Raw genomic sequence first — 23865 nt, 5'->3', positions numbered from 1 at the left:
AAAGTGTCACCTAAATCAAGATTCAAAGATCTCAGAGAATAATGTTACCAATGTTGCTAATAAATAATTAGAATAATCAGAATGAGTATTTGCATAATGATAAATATATCCTAATTATAAAACTAATATAGAAATGTTTTTTTCTGATTTATTAGCGTATAAGGACACGCAGTGATCCAAACCCTGAAACCTTTATACATGTCTCCGCCCACCCATCTAAAAGACACAAGATCTATATGTATGTAAATGAGCGCCGTTTAGCATAATGGTATACACAGGGTCACGGTGTCGTTGTATGTTTACACTGTGTCTTTTATATCTCTCTCAGTCTCTCTTTGTCTAGCGGCTCTCTCTGGTTCTCAACCCTTCTGTTGTCTTCTCTGAACTGGAACAGGTGGAGTATTAATTATGCATTAAAATATACAGAGGACCGACTACGATCCACTCGACTGCAGTCCTGCCGTTCATCTCTGCGTCCGTCTTTCTTTCACATCACTGTCTTTTTTTCCCCATTCCACTCTTGTTTGTGGATTGCAGGAGTTTATTTCAACACTGAGCACGTCTCGGGGAGTGAAAAGGAGGTTTTGTTTTTGCAGGCACACTTCCTCTAGCCCGACACTCCACTGCTGAGAAAAGACAGAATGCCTGGAAATCTGTCCATATCTTTCTTTTTTTTTGACTTTGTTCACTGCTGTTTTCTCGGTCTGCTTTTGAACGGAAGGCCCAAGGCGAATTCACTTCACAGTTGTGACTGTGGAGTACATTTTCTATGTAAACAAGTGTTTCATTTGCTAACACACATACCTTAAATGATAAACTTGATAAATGGCTGCTTTTCCAGATTTTTACAGAATCCGTGCTGTGATTTTAATGGCAAAGTAAAGACTATTTGGTTTGATCTCTTAACAATAAAGTATCTTTATCGGCATCTGATTGATTATCAACCTTTAAAGGGTCACAAAATACCAAAACACATTTTTTGAGATTGCTAAAAGCACTATTAGGACACATATATTTCACAAAAAAAGTGAAAATTGGTTGGTTTCGCATTATTTCGTGCAAATTCAAAAATAAATTTTGAAGCTACGTCACAGCAATGAGATCATTGTTTAAATTCCAGCATGAAGACTGGATGTCTGTACCTGGCGGTACAACATGACGTCTTTAAGTTTTCATCATTAATTCATGAGAAAATGCTGGGTTCAAACCAATCAGCGTGCTCTTTTGTGAATGAATTGCAACTCCATTAATATGCATGATATAGCTTCGGAGACTATAGCTTACCTGCTACAGTGTTCAGACACCATAATGTGTTGCCAATGGTAATTAAAACAAGTAGAAGAAGAAGAATTGTTTAGAGACATGGGTCATCAGTGTTGCATTTATAAATGCGCCGCAATAAAGATTTTGTTTCCATTTTTCCACAACATGAGCGCATCTGCGTCTGGGCCCACATTTGACTATGGATTACACTGGAACACCTGGCAAAAATATGTTTGTAAGAAACTTTTTTTTTTACCAGAGAGCTTTTCACATCTAGAAATGGTGAAATACGGATTTCCACTAGTCTTTTTTTTTTTAAAAAAAAGGTGTGTGTAAGTGTGTGATCAGTGTTCTTTGTTTATGTTTATACAGATGCCAAAGTTAGTTAGAATTATCATCAGAACTCTTTCAGTTTTTAAAGACATAGCTTAGTCTAAATTATTTAGTTACTAAGTTTAGAGTATGTAAATATCTTTACAATATGATAAACTGAAAGATCTGCTGTAAATGCTCCTCTCCGAGTGTAAACAGGTAAACACCTTTATCAAACTATTATTGTTGAGTACAATTTTTGCTGCGTATGATTTTTGACGCATTTTGTGACAGGATAGTCTATACAGCTGTTTAACTCTATTCTCTGCACCTGCTAAGTCTCTGCGTCTACCGAGAGTTTTTTTTTTCTCCCGTTCGGCGTGAAATTCTATTAAAACCACACTCTTCCAGTGGTTCCTCGCTTCTAATATCTTGTTTGTCACCTGTGGCATGAATGAAATGTTCTTGAATAAAAGTGAAAGTGCCAAACTGCAGTTAAAGTCAACAAAATTAGTAATGAAACACTATAAATTACATGAAACTCAGGAGGAAATGTGGATAGCATGGTGACATGATGACGTTAATCAATCTGTGTGCTATAACATGGAAAACGGGATCATGAAAGCAACATTCAAAACAGAGTCCATGTAAAAAGCTTAATCATATTATTGTCTTATTCAGATTAAGGCAAATAATCTGATTGATGATCATGTAAACATAGTCACTGCCTACCTCCCCTGTGTCTGTGTTTGTGTTACCCCTGTGATAATCAGCGCTTGCACATACTGAAACCCCCTTTTTAATGCAAACCCTTCCCTCTTTCACCACTCGACACTCCCACCTAATTAAAGCTGGACACAAAGCTTTCTTTTATTAACTGTCTATATAACTAAATATCAACTAAATATTGCTCTTGCAAGGTGTTTTTAATGCAGCGTCTATGGCCGGGACAGTAAATTTGATTTTGTACATGACTGCCGATGTCAATCTTACACAATTTTTTACCCTTTTTTTGAAAGTCGTGGAAACTCTATTGTGGGGTTTTTCATTCATTATTTGAGCAATATATATATATATATATATATATATATATATATATATATATATATATATATATATATATATATATATATATATATATATATTTGTGCTACTCTTCTATTCACTTCACACTAAGTTTACCCAACTATGATAACTTTTTTTGCCTGGGAAATCTGAAAATGTAAAAAGTTTCTATATGGGAGAAACTGGCATCTGTGGGAAACACAATAGACAATTACAGAGACATGTGTAATGTATGCAGCTTCTTAATGATAGAATGCATCATTAAGAATACGTCATCGAGATTTACAGCTGCAGGAAGGAACAAGTAGTCTGACATAGTTGGTCCCCAGCACAAGTCAAGATTTTATTTCACAGTAATCTTTAAATAAAAAGTGTTTAGTCTAAACTATGGCTGCACGATATTGGAAAAACATATATTGCAATATTTAGATTTGTATTGCGACATTTCACTACATAATATAAATAAATGATCATTTTAGGTTGATTGGGAGGATTTTGTAGGGAAGTCCTAAAAATATAATAAACAAATTACAAGTAGAGATAAAGTTGAGCAAATGCACAAATGAAGGAGTCTAACAGGTACAGAAATAAAATAATCAAATGTACAATAAGGCTGCATATTCTTAAAGTAATTAAATATGATTAATCTTTCTTAAAGCTTCAAATATAATAATTCACTGTGCCCAAATGTTTTAATCTCGCTTAAGCTCTTTACACAAGTCTTAAAAACACAAACAATTGATAAACATTCACTCTATTATGGTTAAACTGAAATGGCTCCAAAATTCTTATGAGTTCTGAACAATTGTACCTGGTAAACTGTAATCCAGATTCCACATTGCACATCCTGCGATGTAACTATTGCAATATAGATGCTAAAACGACATTGTACATCCTAGTCTGAATAAGGTTTAACAGTACAGTAGCTTATATACAAGTTAGTTTTCAAAGCTTTCAGTCAGCATCCTTACAGTTTTAAGTGGACCACTGTCATTAGAGCTTCCATACCTCACATTAAGGATCCCATCAGCCCTCTCTCCTCACACTTCATGGTGGAGCATGAGCTGTATTTATAGATTGGCCTTATCAGGACTGTAGGCCTGTTTCAAATGGGAAAAAATGGCTCCTAGTGTTGGGTCTGTATCTTTAAAAGCTCTATTAGACCACTTTTATATGAGTCTCTCTCATTGGCTTTTAAAAGCATCTCTTACATCTGTTTATAAATAGCATATAGGATATGTAGACATTCTGACAGAGTATAGTCATTGCAACCACAAAAAAATGAGGTAAACATTTTTTTTTTTTTTTTTTTTGAAGTGAGAAATGATTAGCCATCCTGTGAAATTTAAATTCTTTTAAACATATTTCTGATGGCTCAGTGGCTGTCGACTCAGCTACAAGAGATTTGGGTTAAACTGAATGTTTTGAAACATCTAAAATAAGTTAGCGTTATAAATGTGCTTATGTTAATCGTATAACACATTAGAAATATTTCTTCATAAACTCAAACAGCAGTTGGCCAAATTGATGTAGTATATTGTGTAAATGAAATGTGTCTACTTGAGTTTTAATTCAGTGCATGTATTTTTTTTAAGCAACAGACTTTAAAATAACAGTACTGGCAACAGGAACTGACGGCATTTTACTGTTAATTTACAGGACAATTGTTAACAGTGTACATAATTTAAAGAAGTTGTGCTGTAAAAAACAGTATGTATCTGGCAACCCTGCTGCCAGTATTATTCTGTAAACAAAAAGTTTTACAGTGCAGCAAAAAGGTTGCTGGTTCGAGTCCTAGGGCCAGTTGCCGTTTCTGTGTGGAGTTTGCATGTTCTCCATGTGTTTGTGTGGATTTGCTCTGGTTTACCCCCCCTTTTTTTATTATTTATTTATTTATTTTTCTTCTGTAGCTACTCGGGGGCTTAAAATATATTAAGGGGACTAATAAAATTGACCTTTATTTATTTTTTAATTAGCCTAATTCCTTTCAAACAAAAATAAAGCATTTTCTAGAAGGAAGGTATAAAAGGATATAATGTAAAAATGTCCTTGCTCTGTTAAACATAATTTGGAAAATATTTGAAAAAAAAAAAAAAAATTAATTCACAGTTCATTACTCAATGTTGCTTGAAAACCTATTGTTCATTGTTGATCATTAAAAACGTAAAAGAAGCATAGTAAATTCACTGAAAAGAACATCAAAAGTGAAGTGTAACAAGAGAATTCTGGGAATGTCAGTTCTTGTCCAGGGTTGTTGTCAGTTTTTAATTTATTTTTGATTAAATAAATGTGTCCTTGTTGAACGTTAAAATCTTCTTTGAAATATGTTTATTACCAACCCCAGACTTTAAAACATTAGTGTATGTGTGTGTTTTATATCTGCTTGTTAAGTCATGATGTATGGAATACTGTTTCCGGGTCCAATGTGCTACTCATTTGACTTGAGAAAGTAATAATTTATGACCACTTTTTAGTTGTATCACACATTAAAGTGATTTTTTTAATTTATTTATTTATTTATTTATTTATTTATTTATTTATTTATTTATTTATTTATTTATTTATTTATTTATTATTATTATTTTTTAATCAGAAACACAACAGTTACTGGGCTTGCTACATCACAGACAGTAATATTTTATTAATTTATAAAACATTCATGGTAAAATTTTATTTTGATGGTCTGTTTCTTAATATCTGCTGATACTGCTCCTTCAACAGACATTTAACTGACTATAAGAAACTTTGCATGTACATGTCAACTTACACTAACCTTACCATCTACTTATTATCCAAGGAGAATTAGTTGGCATGTAGATGCAATGTAACTTAAATTCAACAAACGGACTATCAAAACAAAGTGTGACCAAATGAATCACTTTCTGACTATCGGGTTTTAGGCATGGATCTATATATAATGCAATCATGATTTTCGAAAGTATTGAATTGCTCTGTAAACATTTATTATTATTATTATTATTATTCGTTGAGTCTCCCCACACAGTATGTTAGAGCAACCGGACCTGAAAGCTGCATCGCATGACGTCACGCTTAACAAGCGGATAGCAAAATGCCACAAAAAACCTGGGTTGGCATTTACTTTTGTAACTTGTGGTTATATCTGCTTTTTAAAGTTAGTGGTTGGTTTGATGATCCACGAGCCTGAATTGCTGTCTTTTCATTTTCTTCGGTTTATGGATTGTTTGTAACTCACAAGAATATTGATTGCTTTGAGTGCAACACCAATTCATACTGGAAGTACAACAGAAAAGTTGAAAGCCATATTGTTACAACTGAACACATAATTCCCACACAAACATTACCATTTTATTTATTTATTATTTATTTATTTTTTGGTACAGTAACAAGTCTGCTTGACCCCGGAGCACTAAGTGTGCTGTTACATCAGAGCTGAAAGTACTGTAGTAGGTAAAACAAAATGAAGCTTCACTGTGGGCATCCATTGATCTCTTTAGCAGCTCCGGTTGGATGTGTTATTTTTAACAACAGGTGGAAAGAGCTACTTATTCAGGCCACATCATTAGCTGTAAATTGTGCTTGTAATCACAAGAGTGTGTTATCTTTATTTATATGTTTCATTATTGAGCAAACAGGAAAAAAGGAGAAAAAGAAGAGTGCCCCGTCCTATTCCTCTCTTCTCTAGTCAGGGAAGTATCGATCCAATGGCTTGAAAATAACAAATTAGTTTGAGAAAGAGGAATTAAATGGTGTTGGAAAGTGAACAGGGGAAGCCAAATAGGCAGTGTGGAAAATCTCTGCAAAGTAATCCTTTAATTAAATTAGGAGAAGTACAACAAAGATGTTGCTGTTTCTCTATCTCTCTTTCTCTCTCTGTCTCTCTCTCTCTCATGTCTTTAATACAGCAGCAGGTTCCAGAGGTTGCTAGGTAACAGGGATGGGTTTTGGTTCCTAGTGTCCAGGGGTGAGGGGGTTGTTGGCAGGATATGGCAAGTGCATTGGCTTTTTGTTGGCCGTAAGGAGAGGAAGAGGAAATGGAGAGACCACAGCAAGGTCAAAGGCTCAGCCAGTGTTCGTGCTTCCATCCAGATTCGGATGCCATTACAGGATCAGAGAATGTGAGAGTAGTGGAGCAACAGGTTTTTGAATATTTGCTGTTTCTCGTTTACCAATAAAATAAATCAATTACATAAGTAAAGAAAGTTAAAAGTATTGTTTTATTATACATTCTTAGATGAAATGCACAATATATTGAGAAATGTGTGATACTGTTAATTATTACTCATCCTCATGTCATTCAGATTTCATGAGACTTTCGTTTATCTTCTGAACACAAATGAAGATATTTTAGATGTAATCCGAGAGCTTTTTCATCCTACATACATAGTCCCAAGACATTCAAAGTCCAGAAAATGAACAAAAAACATTGTCAAAGTATCCCATGTCAAATCAATGGTTGATCTGTAAACGTGAAGCTCCAAGAACACTTTTGTCACCAATGTTGTCCATATCAGATCAGGGTGTGTGTTTACTACAGGCAAGACAACCCTTGTGTGTTGTGTTGCTGACTGGAAATAGACCATACTGCCTGTAGTAAAAGTGCACCCTGACGACCTGGTGCAGGAGAGAATATATAGAAAAATCTGATTATTTTTTTTAATTTACTTTTTTGGCACGCAAAAGTCTTTTAGAGCTTTGTATGATTACAACTAAACTATTGAAGTGCCATGCAATGTTATGACAATGTTTTTGGTTTTCGCTTTCTGAACTTTGAATATCTCATGACTGTGGCTATCTATAGAGGATGAGAGAGCTCTCAAATTTAATGTAAAATGACTTCATTTGTGTTTAAAGATTATAAAGATTAATGAAGGTCTCAGGGGTTTGGAATGACAGATAAGTAAATAGTAACAAATGTAATTTGGGCTGAATAAACATTTGCACAATTAGCAAATGTGAATGTGTATTGCACTGCATGTGTATTGTTTATACATGTTCATATTCATATATATATATACATACATACATACATACAGGCATAAATAGGCATTTGCGCCCACAGAACTGCTGCTCACTGGATATTTTCTCTTTTTCAAACCCTTCCCTGTAAACCTTAGAGGTGATTATGCATAAAAATCCCAGTAGATCAGCAGTTTCTGAAATACTCAGACCAGCCCGTCTGGCACCAATAACCATGCCACAATCAAAGTCACTTAAATCCCCTTTCTTTCTCATTCTGATGCTCGGTTTAAACTGCAGCAGACCTTGTTGACCATGTCTACATGCCTAAATGCATTGAATTGCTGCCATGTGATTGGCTGATTAGAAACTTGCATTAACGAGCAGTTGTGTATATATATATATATATATATATATATATATATACACACACACACACACACACACACACACACACATATATATATATATATATATATATATATATATATATATATATATATATATATATATATATATATATATACATATATATATATATTTATATATATATATATATATATATATATATATATATATATATATATATATATATATATATATATATATATATATATTTATTCATTGGCAAAAATGGTCTTACCCATGTTATTTCCTGCTGCTCCACTCTCCACTTCTTCTCACTGGAAGTCCTGTAACCCTACTTGACACAATCCTCCCAGAGCACATCAGTGATCCCCACATACCCATGCAGGACGTGCTTCATGCAGCTATTAGACCAGTTCATTAGCCCAGATAAATGACTGAGGCTTTAACCGGCCTTCTAGCGCTGCTGCTAAAAAGAGCTCACGTCTCTGCCCATTAGCCGGACATGGCGGACGATGACAGCGGCAGGACCGGGCCTGTCACGCTGCATGGTTCCTAAGATGAAACTCACGCTAACTGACGGCTGTCAACGAAAGCCCTCGTCGATGTTAGCGTTTCCTCAGGGCTAATTCTGCCCCTCAGTACACACACACAGACTCACAGTGAGTGGCATCATTCACCACAGGAGGCGCTCTGTCAGAATGAATGAAACTGTGTCTGCCTTAATGACAGGCACAATGACGGCACCAGTATGTCACGGCGAGGGTCTCACGGATGTGCTTGGATGGGCTTGAGTCATCCCCATGATCATTATCTGTCTAGTAGACGGTAGAGAAAGAGAGATAGTTAGAGAGAGAAGAAGACAAAGAGAGAGAAAAGCCCCTCTGGCTCATTGTGTCCTACTGTTGGCCAGACCGCTGCCCACTCCCAACACTTCAGCTAATGACTGGATGATGAGCCGAGAGGCCTGAGGTGAAGCTACACGTTTCTTTACATCATGGCCATCTCTATTATTAAGACACCAACACATTTCAGCTGAATCCTGTGGGAAGGGCGTCTTTTTAACAAGAAGTCTGGCAAGATAACGGAGTCTGACTAACTAGCTGAACTGATATCTGTTGCTGCTCACCATATTGCAGAATGGATGGATATTGTTGTGAAACTTAAGTGTAATGTCTGGAACTAAAGTAAAATTGAGATTAAAAGGGGGGCTGTCCAATAATCATGTACGATTGGTTCAGTCTGTGGAACACAAACAATTGTATTAGGAAAATAATGTAGCTTAATGCAGTTGGATGGGTCTTTCAAAGTAACTACATAACATCCACACAAATGGTTATCCTTACATCCAGCAGATGAATCAGAGCCTTGTTTGACAATGAAAGAAATTATAACTACAGAAAACAAATACTTTTTTTGATGGAATGCAAAATATTTTATGAGAATTTTAAGATGTAAACTCATAATTGGAAGAAAATAGTATTTACATATCAACCTATTCCCAGTTTCTTGTAAAAATGAATATACCTGTATATCTGTGTTAAGATATCATTTATTAATATTTACAAAAATGTAAATTATGTGTGCAAAACCCAGACATTTTTTATTAAGTTACACTGCATCTACATGGCAACTAATTTTCATTAGATTATAAGTAGACTGTTAGGTTGGGATTAGGGTTTGGGTTAGGGTTAGTGTAAGTTGATATGTGCTTGCAAAGTTTCTCATAGTCCGTTAAAGGAGCAGTATCAAAAGATATTAAGCAGACAGTCTATTAATACTCAAATGGATTATCAAAATTTTTTGATTTATTTTTAAGTATTGCGACTGTAAAATGCCTATTAACTCTAGCCTGTTTCACACATACAGACCTTCCCGGAAAATTATTGGGCAATTATCCGAAAAAAAGATCATGTGTAACCAGGCCCTTTTTGAAAATACCAATAAATTCGTCCTGGCAATTTTCCGACAAAAATTGCCGGAAAGAGTACATTCTAAATGTGAAAACATCTACTCTACCCAGTCAAAATATTCAGCCGCATTTACATCCCTGCTGTTTAAAAAAATGAAAACCTTTGAATATTTTTCCAGACACATTCAGCAGCTAGATGTTAGTCAGATAAAATGTCTGTACAATATTAATGCCAACTGTTTAAAAAATTTGTGATAAAATGCATATGATAAACTGCTGTTTGTTTACCTTCAAGCTCTGAATTAGTTGCTTGATGTGTGTGCACATGAAGGAGTGCTATGGTGAGCGGCCACACACACACACACACATATTATGTACATCTCGACATGCAAAAGTGTTCCTCCAAATATTTTCATCAAAGTTGTTCATAATACTTATCTATCCTAATATTTTGTAATGTGTAAACATTTAGCTGTGGTTAGCGATTCTGCCCTTGGATGTCTTTGGGACAACATGGCCATCTCTATTATTGAGACACCAACACATTTCAGCTGAATCCTGTGGGAGGGATCCTGTTCTTTTTAACAAGAAGTCTGGCAAGATAACAAAGTCTGACTAACTAGCTGAACTGATATCTGCTGCTGCTCACCATATTGCAGGATGGATGGATATTGTTGTTAAACTTAAGTGTACAAAGCAGCTGCATGAATACTAAAGCTTTAAATAAAAGTGAAACTATCAACAAAAGCCAGACTCCCTTTTTTGTTTACCAATAGAAGTGCAGACGATCAAAGGTTATTTCTGGTTAATGATGTCAGAATTTAATGGTATTTTAGATGTGTGAATGGTGTTTTGCAGAAAAATTCCAGAACGTCCTTGCCTGTGTGAAAAGCGTTTTTTTGAATTTACCAGTAAAGTCGTTCCGGAAATTTACAGGAAAGTTACCGGTATCACTGTGTGAAAGGGGCTACTGTTTAACAAGTAGACGAAAATCAATTTCATTGTTAAAAGAAAAAAATATATATTTAGTCAGAATTATTTACATGCATTGCTTTGATGTTTTCTCATAATGCAGGTATTAGGTTTAAATTTTAAATTGGTAGTAAATGTATTTAATTACTTTTCATTTATATATATATGTTGATTAATGATTGTCCTTTTATTCTGTGTGCAGTCCATTCGTGAGGTGACTGGCTATGTGCTCGTGGCACTGAATCAGTTTGAATATCTTCCCCTGGAGAATCTTCGCATCATCCGTGGCACCAGGCTGTATGAAGACCGATATGCTCTGGCAATCTTCCTCAACTACCGCAGAGACGGAAACTTTGGCCTCCGTCAGCTTGGCCTTAAGAACCTCACAGGTACAATTTAAGTCTACAACTCTGCAGGTCTTCATCTTTTTAAATGTTCATCACGTGTATCAACAAATCTTAGTTTCTCGACAAATTGGTTTTAGTCATTTGCTTTGATTTCGACTTTAAAGTCTATATCAATCGGAAGCTGCAACCATTTATTTTTTTGTATTGTGATGCAGTTTCTAGAGAAACAGAATGTTAAATGATAAAACAGTGGGTGTTGTAAATCTCCATCTGATAAATGAAGTAAACAGAACTGGCTGTGGGTAGACAGTTGCAGATTAAGGAATGTGACGTACGATTATTTTACTAAGTGACGATAGGGGAGTGAAATCTGAACTGCACTTCAACTGTTTTAACATGATTGCAGAAAACCATTTGCCAAAAATAGTTACTGGTATGTCCTTTTTTAAGTTATTTGGGTCAGTAGATGCACCAGGGACCTGATTATAAACATGTAAACAACAAAAAAAAAAGTACTATTTCCATGATACATCCCATTTAATGCATTGATCCCATCTAAAACCCCTCATAATAAGTAAAGGCCAGTTTGTACTTCTGTGTTGAGTGCACTCATCGTATTGCATATGCGATGCCATACCCTCACATAGACCCTGATGCACAACTCTATTCTCGATAGGGCTTGATAATCTCGGTAATTATTTTCCATATTAAACAATAACGATATATATATATATATATATATATATATATATATATATATATATATATATATATATATATATATATATATATATATATATATATATATATTTCGATATAAGTTGTTGATGCTTCCAGATTTAAAAGAGTACCCCAACAATGACTGAAACCACAAAAATTAGATGGTCCATTAAATGGCATAACATTTTGGGCCAATTAATTTGTCGATGGCTGAAAATTCTGTGCATCTCTATTATCTCTGCACATTTCTGCTGTGTGATTGGTTCTTAGATCAATAAAAAAACTAGAATCTAAAGTTCATTGAAAAACTTTGATGTTGGCTTGAGAAAGTCAAACGTTTATGGCATTGTTAGGTGGTTGCTAAGCAGTTGCTAAATGGCAATGCTCGTGTACATGTTTGATCAAATGCTAATACTTAGTAGGCATTTCTAGCATATGTTATTGCATTTAGATAATCATTCATAGCATGTAGCTAATCATTATTAGCACTTGGCTTCCATTATCATTGTTACCATGCATAGTACACAGGAAGTCCCATTTGCTAGCATGAGTGAAACAAGCCAATGCCCAGGTCCCTACGATGTTCTGATTTAGAGATAATGCTATTTTTAAATGGTTGCTAGGTTATACTGTTTTATTGCTATGGGGACATTTGACAGGTTAGTGATGATAAATCAAAGCTTCTTGGCAATATAAGTGATCTAAATCAACCCCGATGTTTCTATGACAGTCTTTATGAGTGTCAAAAACTGGACTTGAACATTATGTATTCCTGGTGTTTGTTGCGGCTGGAAGGGCATTCGCTGTGTAAAACAAATGCTGGATAAGTTGGTAGTTCATTCTGTTGTGGCGACCCCTGAATAATAAAGGGACTAAGGGAATGAACATTATGTAAAAATGGCTCGCTGTATTTTTTTGAAATTAAAATGCCTAATAAGTGAATGTGATACATGCAAAAATGGCTTGCCATATCAGTAAAAAATATGGAGTTTAAGTCAAAAATGGCTTGCCATATCAGTAAAAAATATGGAGTTTAAGTCAACATATTTTGAAAAAAATAATGCTTAAAAATTATTTATTGGAAAACTATAAGTCTGATAAACCTTAAAGATATAGCAACAAAATCTACCTCATCTTAATACAGCTTTTGGTCAAATTTGGGGCTTGTATAATTTTTTTATATGCCCCGATTATAAAATTTAATATTTAACATTTTTTTTTATAAGAAAAATGATAAGTCTTACAGGCATGAGGAGATATAGCAACAATCTTGAATGCAGAAGGCACATTTTGACCACATTTGGGCCTTGTGGCATGAACGGCCTAGGAGGAGATACGTTTGTTTTCAAGGACAGAGTAGTATAACAGTATGTTGGCTTTCTCAAGCCAACATAATGAATAAGTCCAGAGCTTATCATTGTTATTGACTGAAATTTTTGGATGATTCGATATTATATAAATTATAGTTTATTGGCCCATTCCTAATTTATGGTGACGCGGAGCTATAGATTTGTGATAAGTTGGCTTGGTAGTGGTGACGAGTGCGGGTGGAGCCAAGAGCCATGGGAGCAGCGCAAGGCCGATGGTGTGAGTGCAGAGGAGCTCTGAATGGATAAATTTGATTTGTGTTTACTTTATGATTAAAGTTGCCAAACATTCATTTGCACATGCCTCTTTCTCTTCTCAATGAGTTTGAGCGACCTCTACAGTAGCATCATACTCATTTCTGGTATAAAGTCAAAACCAGTGTTGGGGGTAACACATTCTAAGTAAAGCGAGTTAAGTAATAATATTACTTTTCCAAAGTAACGAGTAATATAATGCATTACTTTTAAAAATAAGTAATATTATTTTAGTTACTTTTTACCTTGCCTTATTGGCTTTTACAAAATATATTACATAATAAAGATGACCTTAGTCAGGTTAAATCACACTCTCAATGATTGAGTGTGCTGCGAGGGAACAGACAGTCGCCTCGCATTCATCGTCATCATCAGGTCTCTTTTTTTCACTGCAGATGAGTCAGTTTACTGTTCCACTAACTGAGCCTACTAATTGACTAATTGTTCTACTAACTAATATTGGTTTATTTTTGAGTCAGAGGTGGTATCCCGTAAGTTAGTACTTACCAAAGACGAAACCATTTCACGAATGAATTTAATGAACAGGTTTGACCTGTTCACTTAGAAAATCCAGTTAAAACAAGCGATTCATTCGAGAATCACCCGTCATCACTACAGGCAGAAACAGAAACAATGGTAGGCCAGAGACTTACATTTTTACAATGGATTCTTATTTTGAACTCATCGAGGGAAAGAAGTGGATTGTTGTTAAGTGTAGATTATGTATAAGTAAAACTCTAGACCACTGCAAAAAACAAGACCTCATGAAAAATGATGGGAAGCACTACACCCGCATCCCACCTTCAGCTTTGATGTTTGACATTATTTTTTATTATTAAGGAGGTGCAGCCACTGTCTAACATTACTGTAGAAGCGACTACGTTTTGTAATATATTTTCAATATTTTCTCATTTGTAAAGCAATTTTCACACTTGTTAAGGCCACGTGAAGCAATTTATTCAATGTAAGAAGCTCAAAGATTTATTTTGATGTGGGGATGTTTTTATCGTCTTGCTGTTTATTTTGTTATTAAACATTTTAAAGGTTTAAAATCTGTTTTTGCATGAATATAAATTATTTCATGTTAGTACTCCTAGGCTTTATTGCAATCTTTTTCTCAATGGACAGTGAATTTACTTTATTACACAGAACATTCAAAAGTAGCAAACACATTACTTTACATGCTTTGATTAATCTGTATGTACAGCATGTGTAGCTCTGGGCTCAATAAAGTTCCCAAAATATAATTTGATCCTACATTTTTTGAAGGAAAATGAAAGTGTAGGTTCTATAGGTGGTTGTTTATTGCAGAGCTTCCCTATAAACAAAGCTGAAAAACACCTGCAAGTTTTGAAAAAAGATCAAACCTCAGCCAGGTAAGGAAAAATAACTCAAAAGAAACTTAAAAGTAATAAAATTCATTACTTTACACAAAAAGTAACTAAGAATGGCAATTAGTTACTTGTTTTGGAGGGGGGAGTAACTCAATATTGTAACGCACTACTTTCAAAAGTAGCTTTTATTAACACTGCTCAAAACACTGCCAAAGACACTGGAACATAGAAACAATGTTGCCTACTAGTGTTTCATAAGCGTTATTGCCAGAGCAATGCAAACAAAATGCAGATGTATAAATGCTCACAATGACGTTGATGACATGCAAGGTATATGCCGCGGGGTACGACGATCACTTGGCGCAGAAGTATAAATCAGGCTTCACAGTAAATAACAGCGTCTGGCTGAAATGAAATGTATATCATAAGGATTTCACTGGTTGAAGCCTTTGTGAAGTTGGTGAGAGCTCTCCCATCTCTCTTTAGCTGGAGAGAGAGAGGTACTCATGAATATGGATATCATACTAAATTGATTTCACACAACTTCCATCAGAAATGCCTTAGCCGGTGTTTGAGCAAGTGGATGGATGAGGGCCGACGCTCGCAGTGAAATACAGCTAAATATCTGCACCTGGAATTGAATCCATAAAACTCAGTGAGAGGTTTGGTGGGGAACGCTGAAGCTTGACCAACTTGATGATGGCAGTGCTTGCTTATGAACCAAGTCTTTATTATAGTTTAGTTCTGTCAGTTTTGCTGGAGCCATGGAAGCTTATAGACAAATAGATATGCAAAAAGAACTGGAGAAGCTACATTAGAAAGTGTTTACTAATGCAAAGTACACAGTATAGTTGAACTTTGGTTAGGTGTGTTTGTAACATGTATCATGAAAAGTACAGTGGAAATTGCTTTAAGACTATTGTACGTAAGAAATAAGTGATCATGAAACTAAAGATTAAAGTCTTCCAATAGTGTATGGCTGCAGACTTACACATGCACTCTCAGACATGCGCTTTCAGAAACATGCACTCAATAGAGCTAGTGATGTCACTGTGAGGGCTAGGTTGAGGGATCGATGTTACCCATGGTGTGTGCCTTGTGCGTAGTTGTGCATTTATACATCTCTGTGCTGTTTGTATTGCTCTGCTTTGTTTTTTATGAATGCTATTTTAATGTACTAGCATAGCTAAAACTTTCTCATTCAGAGGCGGGAACCGGTGGACATGCAATAACTTTAATCATAATAAGGTTAACACAAAACTAAAGTTTCCATCTGGAGCTCCTTTACAGAACTGGACACTCGCTCCATCAAGCTTGCTGCTCTCAGCACACACTCGTCACTGCTACTAAGCTGATCAATCACGCTGTTTAAAGTTTTTTTTTTGTAGAAATACCAGAATTTTTTTTATCTGGATGGACCACTTTCACATTTCTGGGTTTCTCAGTAGCGGAAATCATCATAGTTGCATAGAGTTTGAGGGCAGTAACAAACAAATACATATTTTTTAACAATCCTATTTGGTTAAATCAGGGATGTGGCTGGCTGATACAGGCCCTATGACAACATTCCGATCGAGTGGGGGGTGGGGGGATGGAAATAGTAATAGTAGCAATAGTAATATTAGCTCTGGGGGCCCCAAAATTGCGTGGGCCCTTAGAATTGTGCCAACTACCCTGCAACACCCCCACCCCAAAGCGGCGCCTCTGGCTGACGTAATAATAGAAAAACTCTGCAATGGTGCTATTAGAGTTTTAGAAGAAAATTTAAACTGATAATGCTAGACAGAAAAGAGAACAATGTCAAATTTATTTGACTATACGGTGCATTTCAAACATCTTGCAAAACCGGTAATTTAATGCAAAGATGATATAAATCATAACATGTGCAGTTGATGTCAGAATTATTAGCCCCCCTTTGAATATAATAATTCTGACTTCAACTGTATATAAATAATAAATCATATACATTATTTAAATACATATAAATAGTTATATATTTTTCAAATCCAAATCAAAATATTCAAAACTTTCAAAGGTTTTAGATGCTGATGACCGTCATAACAAACAGGTCAAAACAGTCTTGTGAAAAATGTCCATTATTTGATCTATAACAGGGGTTTCCACTCTCGATCCTGGAGGGCCGGTGTCCTGCAGATTTTAGATCCAACTTGCATCAACACACCTGCAGGGATGTTTCTAAAAAAACCTAGTAAGATCTTGTTTAGCTTGCACAGGTTATAATTATATAATTATAATATAAAATTGTGTGCATCCTTACAGAGTTTATTTAATTTTTATGATTCTGTTTCCTTTTTTTTTTTCTTACTTTCTTTATGCCGATTGACAACTTTTAAAGATAGTGAAGTAATACAACCAAATGCAACTTGCAAATAAGAAATTATTCAAGCAAATAAATGAATGTAATAATTACAATAATTTTATTATATGTAAATGATCCAATTATTAGCTGTATAAACTTGTTGCAGGCTAAATTCAGTCCATGTAACATGACACTTACAGTGCCATATAGCAGAAACCTCAGTTGTATGTGCTTGTATGACAAAATAAAACAGAACCCATATCCATTACTTTGATTTACACTTGAAGTTAACACTTTTTCAGTATGTGATTGCTCAGTCCTTTTAAAGCAAGAAAGCCTGACTTTTTTTTATATAGATGAGAAATAAATACGTAAGGGTAAATGTCCTTTCCATTCATTGCTCTAATCACTGCGGTTTGTCTGTGAAGGACCTCTTTTCAACAGCCCTGCTCTTTGTACCGCGTCTATTGTGTGGTGCCTATTAAATATTCCTCAGTGTTGTTCAGATAGAATGCATTAAAATGTTGTTCGTTTCACTGCAAGGACAGAGAGCAAAGTTTAGATGCATTTCTCACTATGTGTAAAAAAATCGAATGCAAGAATCTATCATTACAGGAAATTAACATATGTACAAATGATAAAGTACAAATGATGAAGCAGAACAGTGATATGGGGGTTTTGATGATCTTGTTGTTACTCTATCTGTACTTTCTGCTTAACTGTGCTTGGGGCTAGTTGAAAGACTCTCACAATTACCTGTTCACTGCTCTTACACAACAGCTCTGCTTCTTTTTGATTGGCTGAATGCACACTATAGAAATGCAGAGGTCTGGCATTTACCATGTGCTGCTACATCTGCTTTGACAAATGACTGCAGATATGTTTCTGCTTAACTGTTATTCCAGGAGACATATCATATCAAACCATACTAGTTGTTGGACGTCATTGTATCTGTCTTTTCTAGCCACATTGTGGAGATTTAAAAGGACTAAAAAGATGTTTGAGAGCTGGTAATCTTAGCATGCAACAGTGGCTATTAGCAGGCTTTCAGACATTTTTTTTTAATGCAGTTTAGATACTGATCAAAAATAAAGGGGACACTTGGAGTTACATTTTGTTTAAGTGTTATCTTTATATATAAAGATATGTTCATATATATAATATATATATTAACAGTGTAGTACAGAACATTTTGTCAGTTTGTAAACACATGGAATGAATTGATGAATAATTTTTTTAAAAAAAGATAAGTATTACATTGTCATTATCATGATATTAAATGAGAATATAAGAAACAAAGTTCAACCAATGAGAATATAAGGAGCAGTTCACTTTCACAATGAATATTTTGTTTTCATTTATTCACCCTCCACTTTTCCAAACCTCTATGAAGTTATTTATTCTATTAAACATAGGCAAATATATTTTGGGAAGATATCCAAACTGTTTTTTGTTTACCGTTTACTTCTATAAATCTATGGAAGTCAATATGAGCATCAATCAGAAGTGGTAGTCAATGGTGGCCATTCATTCTGAGGGAAAGGGATCATGGAGTTTGATGAGCTGTTCATGTTTATATTGTTCAGGAAGTTAGTTTGAATGTTAAGTATGAGTAATGTTCAATATATTTGACATGGCAAGGGTATATGACATTTTTTATTTAATTTATTTCCATTGGCCATTTTTTTTTTTTGACCAATGCATTAGAAGCATGACTTTTTGACATCATCAACTGGCACATAACTGAAATTTGATTTTAACTTAACACTATTTATTTGTATTTGACATTTGTAGTTTACTGTACTATATGTAATATAACTAATTAAACTTTTTCTGTTATGGAAGCATGGCTTTTTAGTTAAATAAACAACCTTTTGGCCAATAGATGGCAGAAACTGCAATTTTTACTTTTAATGTAACAACATCAATCGCTCAAGTTCTTCTGTTTCTGTTGGAAATGAGGCTTTTATAGCACTGACATTTTATATCTTGCTCACACTTTATTTTAAGGGACAGTTCTTGCTATTAGCAAACCTTTAACTATTACTTTTGTCTTTTTTTTACTCATTTATTTCTATAATGCTATGGAAGTCAATGTTAAACATCAACTGGAAGTGGAAGTCATTGGTGGCCAATCATTCTGGAAGTGAACTGCTCTATTTTCCCCATCTGTCAAGCAAGAATGTTTTTGGGAATTTAAAAGATGGTAAAATTGAGTATGATAACTTATTCCTCTCTATACACTGTGCTCCGCATTAATAATTTTATCCATTTCTCTGTGAATTTATAAAGTATATGCATTTGAACAAAACAGATTTATTAAACAGATCTAATTATTAAAATAGCATTTTAGTCGAACATTGAAAGAAAATTTCCCAAAACTGTAAAGTAATGTCAAGAAATTTAGGACTACACTTAATGCAATTTAAAAAATTCTGTTCGTGTAGGGGTCTGGTGTGAAGATGTCTGAGTGTATTCAAATAAGTATTAGGATTGGAAGACAAATCAAATATGAAATAAATGTAAGGCCCATACTGTCTTATCATGACTGATGGTAGATGCATAAAAAAGGAGCAACCCTGTGAACACTGTATTTCTAATCCTCACAGTTTTGTCCATACTAAATTGTGTATCTCTGCAAAATGGCCAATTGCGAAATGAAATCCAGCTTGATTGTTAACCTAGCGCACATAATGGTTCTGGAACACTGTCTAGCTCTTATGGAACAATGTTTCTGGTCCACATAACATCTTCATTCACTTGCTGTGCATAAGCAGAAGGAAATAGAGCAGAGAGAACCATGGCTTAGCAGACCGGGTAAATAATTCAAGCCGCGTGTATTGTTCCACTTACCCAGTCCCTCATCTGGAGTCCGCTCAACGCAGCGTACATAACCCAAATGCCACGTTACAATGCTGACATCACTTAAAAACTAACTGTGCTGCATTTCAGGATGTATTCTTGGAAGATGACAGTGTTTAGGAATGTCGTGAAGTCCAGGTTCTCCTAAAGGAGTGTGTTATTCTTGTCCTGAGTAGACTAACATGGAACAGCAGTTGAGTCCAGGAACTTTTGAAACCCCAGCTATGCCCACAGGGAAGACAAAAAAAAAAAAAAAATAGAAGATCCGCTTGTTCATTTATTCTGACCCTCTCAGCCATCGTTTTCTTATGCCTGTGTTCATTCTTTATTTGTTTGCTTTAATTTTCTTTGAGTCTTTGTTAAATCTGCTCTTTTACCTTTAACTATACACTAAACAAAAAAGTATTCATTGAATTTCTGCCCTTTTTTAAAATAAATTGTTTGCAAACAATTTATTTGGGCTGAATATAAACAAACTAATTAAATTTAGTAATGTTCAACTTCATTTGTATCTTGTACTGTTTTTATTGAGCTTTACGATGAGGGATCATGGGGTTTGCTGAGCTGCTCACGCCTGCATTGTTTATGATGTTTAGCATGAGTGCTACTTATTGGACATGGCAATGGTGTGTGGGATTTTTTATTTCATTTATTTCCATTCCATTTTTTTTTTCCATTGATCACTTTTCTTTTTGACCAATGCATTAGAAGCAGTACTTTTAAACCTTATCAACTGGAACATAACTGGACATAACTCTTGCTTTGCTAGTGTTAACAGTTTTTATATTTTTACTATTTCTAAAATGGAAGCAAGACTTTTGGATTAAATTGACAACTTACTGGCCAATATGTTTCAGATACTGTATTTTTTACATTTACTTTGAACAGCATTAACCTCTTAACGCCCCATTCACGCGGGGCGTCAGCGTCAATGCTTGACTGAAGGCGTGTCTGAAGTTGGGGCTAACGTGATCGTCATAGCAGCGTTAGCCAATGAAATTCAGTCAGCAATAGGCCACTGTCTAGCTGGTGTATTTGCACACAGCGATCTGATTGGCTGACGCTTCCGTCTGTGTTTGAAAAGTTGAGCTAGTCCTAACTTTTGCAGAAAGCAACACCTCTGAATTGGCACAGACGAATTAACAATGCAGTTCGGCAACGCCTGACGTCACCCATTCAAAGTGAATTGAAAGTGTTGACGATGACGCCCCCTGTAAATGGGGCTTAAGTGTTTCTGTTTACATTTACGAAAGGAGGCTTTTATAGCACTGATATTTTATCCCTGGCTCACACTTTATTTTAAGGTACAACTCTTGCTATCAATGAACCATAAACTCTTACTTTTGTCCTCAATAAATGACTGATTTGCTGCATCATTCATTCATTTTGCAAACCAGAATTAGCTTCCAACTTATCCGGTATATGCTTTACGCAATGGATGCCCTTCCAGACGCAATCCAGCACTGGGAATCACGCATACTCTCTTGCATTTATACACATTCACTATGGCAAATTTAGCTTATTCAATTTGCCTGTTACATGTCTTTGGACAGTAGTGGAGACCGGAGCACCCTGGGGAAACCCACACAAATACGGGTTGAACATGTAAACTCCACAAAGAAACGCCAAATGACCCAGCCGGGGCTCAAACCAGCGACGATGAGATTGCGTTGAATGTAGAGGTAAGATAATGTAGAGTAAAGTAAGGGATGTAGAATATGATTATGCAGAATATGCACAAATAAACAAATCAAATCAAATTACTTTTATTTTCACATCATCAGTTGCACGTGTGCTATGATGAGTGTAAAGCTGCTGGCTCCACACAGTGCAAAATACAGACAGTGCCAATAAAATGACAGTGCAAATACAACGGCAATGAGAAATTGACAGCGATATGTACAATGAATAGGTGTCCACATAGTTGTAGGCAGTATTGGTTAAAGTGCAGTGCATGCTACATATTGATTGTGTGCAGTGAGGGTATGGAAGAGTCTGTGTGTGGTGTGTTAAGTGTTCATCAGCCTGATAGTCTGAGGGGAAGAAACTTTCCTTCAGCCGGCTGAAGGGTGGCTTAGTGGTTAGCATTGTGGCCTCACAGCAAGAAGGTCGCTGATTCAAGTCCTGGCTGGGCCAGTTGCTATTTCTTTGTAGAGTTCAAATGTTCTCTCTGTGTTTGGGTTTCCTCTGGGTGCTCTACAGTTTAAAGACATGCGGTATAGGTGAAGTGAACTAAGTTGGCCATAGTGTATGAGTGTGTGTGTATGAATGCGAGATGTATGGGTGATTCCTATACTAGGTTGGGCAGGAAGGTCATCTGCTGCATAAAACATATGTTGGAATAGTTGGTGGTTCATTCCACTGTGGTGACCTCTGATAAATCTGGGACTAAGCTGAAGGAAAATTAACGAATAAACAGCCAATATATTAATTACAGTAAGATAATAAACCACAAGTTAGTGAAAATTGAATCGTAAACCTGTAAAAATTGTAACCGATATAATTTATGATTTAGATTATCTCAGACTCCATCTAAAATATCTTAAAAATGTGTTCCAAAGATGAACAAAGGTCTTGGGGGATTAAAATTACATGAGAGTGAGTAATTAATAACATAATTTTCATTATTAAATGAACTAATCCACTGACATCAATGGAAACTTTACATTCCATAAACTCTTGTTTAAAGTAGAAGTTTCCTTAGATTGTTAAACTGTTCTTCACTCTTCACGGTTCATTTGTGATAACCCCCTTTTTGGTTCTCACTGCCACCTTATTTTTAGGAGTGCAGCTATTGTAAGTCTCTTTCTCCTTACACTGATCCTCAGTCAGTCATTGCCCTGTAACCCTGAGACAGATCAGAGCTGGAGCAGAGCCTGGCAACATCTCTCTCAGTTTCTGTTCAGCTTGTCAGAATTACACATTACCAGGCTTTTGATCCCCTGTCCCATTATCATGTCATTCCTCTCATAGCAGTCCTCCAGAGATGTGTAAAATGATCAATACCATCCATAAATGATATCTGAGAGAATAAAGGCTATTAAGTGCGCTGGGTCTAATCCCGAATCTGATCAAACCAGCCTGTCGGCATCGCTACCACAGTTGAAATCCACAGGGCTGAAATTGCCCTGGATAAAATCAATTTGTCGCTGGTATATTCTGATATTGCCGTATTGATTTTCTGGGAGGTGGTGTATGTGTGTGTGTGTGTGTGTGTGTGTGTGTGTGTGTGCGTGGGTGGGTGGGTGGTGTTTGGACTCCGGTCGCAGGGCTTCCCTTGTGGCTGGCTTTCAAACGTCCTCCCCGCTGGGTTATTAAGTCGAAGTCAATGGAGTGAACTGTTTGAGCTATTCATTTGAATGCAGAAAGAAACACTACCTTCAGCTCGCCTTGAAAAGCATTTGAATGCTTTTGTGATTAAGAACTTTTACTTTTTTTTATGAAAGAGTGATTTACAGATCTTTTTTTTTCTTTTTTTTTTTTAATCTTTTAAATAGTTTTGGGCTTTTTATATTTTTATAGCTGATCTCCACAATATGATGTAATCTGCCCACTAGCAAACTCACTGGTGTAACCATCTATGATCCGTATTTCTTCATTTTTAGCTAGGCGCGTTAACACTTTCTATGAAGACTGCATTTATAATACATCAAAGATTCCAGCATACATGGTTGAAATCACATTCAGAATCTTAAGCCTTAAGCCTTAAGTATTTTATTTTATTTTATTTATTTTATTTTGTTTTATTTTATTTTATTTTATTTTATTTTATTTTATTTTATTTTATTTTATTTTATTTTATTTTATTTTATTTTATTTTATTTTATGTGAC

At 35.3% G+C, this 23865-nt stretch overlaps 1 protein-coding gene across 8 annotated transcripts in view; it reads left to right on the top strand.

Moving 5' to 3' along the window:
* Positions 1-23865, top strand: part of erbb4b (erb-b2 receptor tyrosine kinase 4b) — a 655930-nt gene that overhangs the window by 385961 nt on the left and 246104 nt on the right. For all 8 annotated transcript variants that reach the window (XM_087268193.1, XM_087268191.1, XM_087268190.1 and 5 more), the window contains one exon: positions 11031-11217. In XM_087268193.1, coding sequence (XP_087124319.1) covers positions 11031-11217 — 187 coding nt within the window. The remainder of the gene's footprint in view (positions 1-11030; positions 11218-23865) is intronic.

Source organism: Danio rerio, chromosome 9 (genome assembly GCF_052040795.2).
Source record: "Danio rerio strain M-AB ecotype USA chromosome 9, GRCz13ab, whole genome shotgun sequence".
Taxonomy (NCBI): domain Eukaryota; kingdom Metazoa; phylum Chordata; class Actinopteri; order Cypriniformes; family Danionidae; genus Danio; species Danio rerio.
This window is presented reverse-complemented; position numbering and strand designations above follow the sequence as displayed.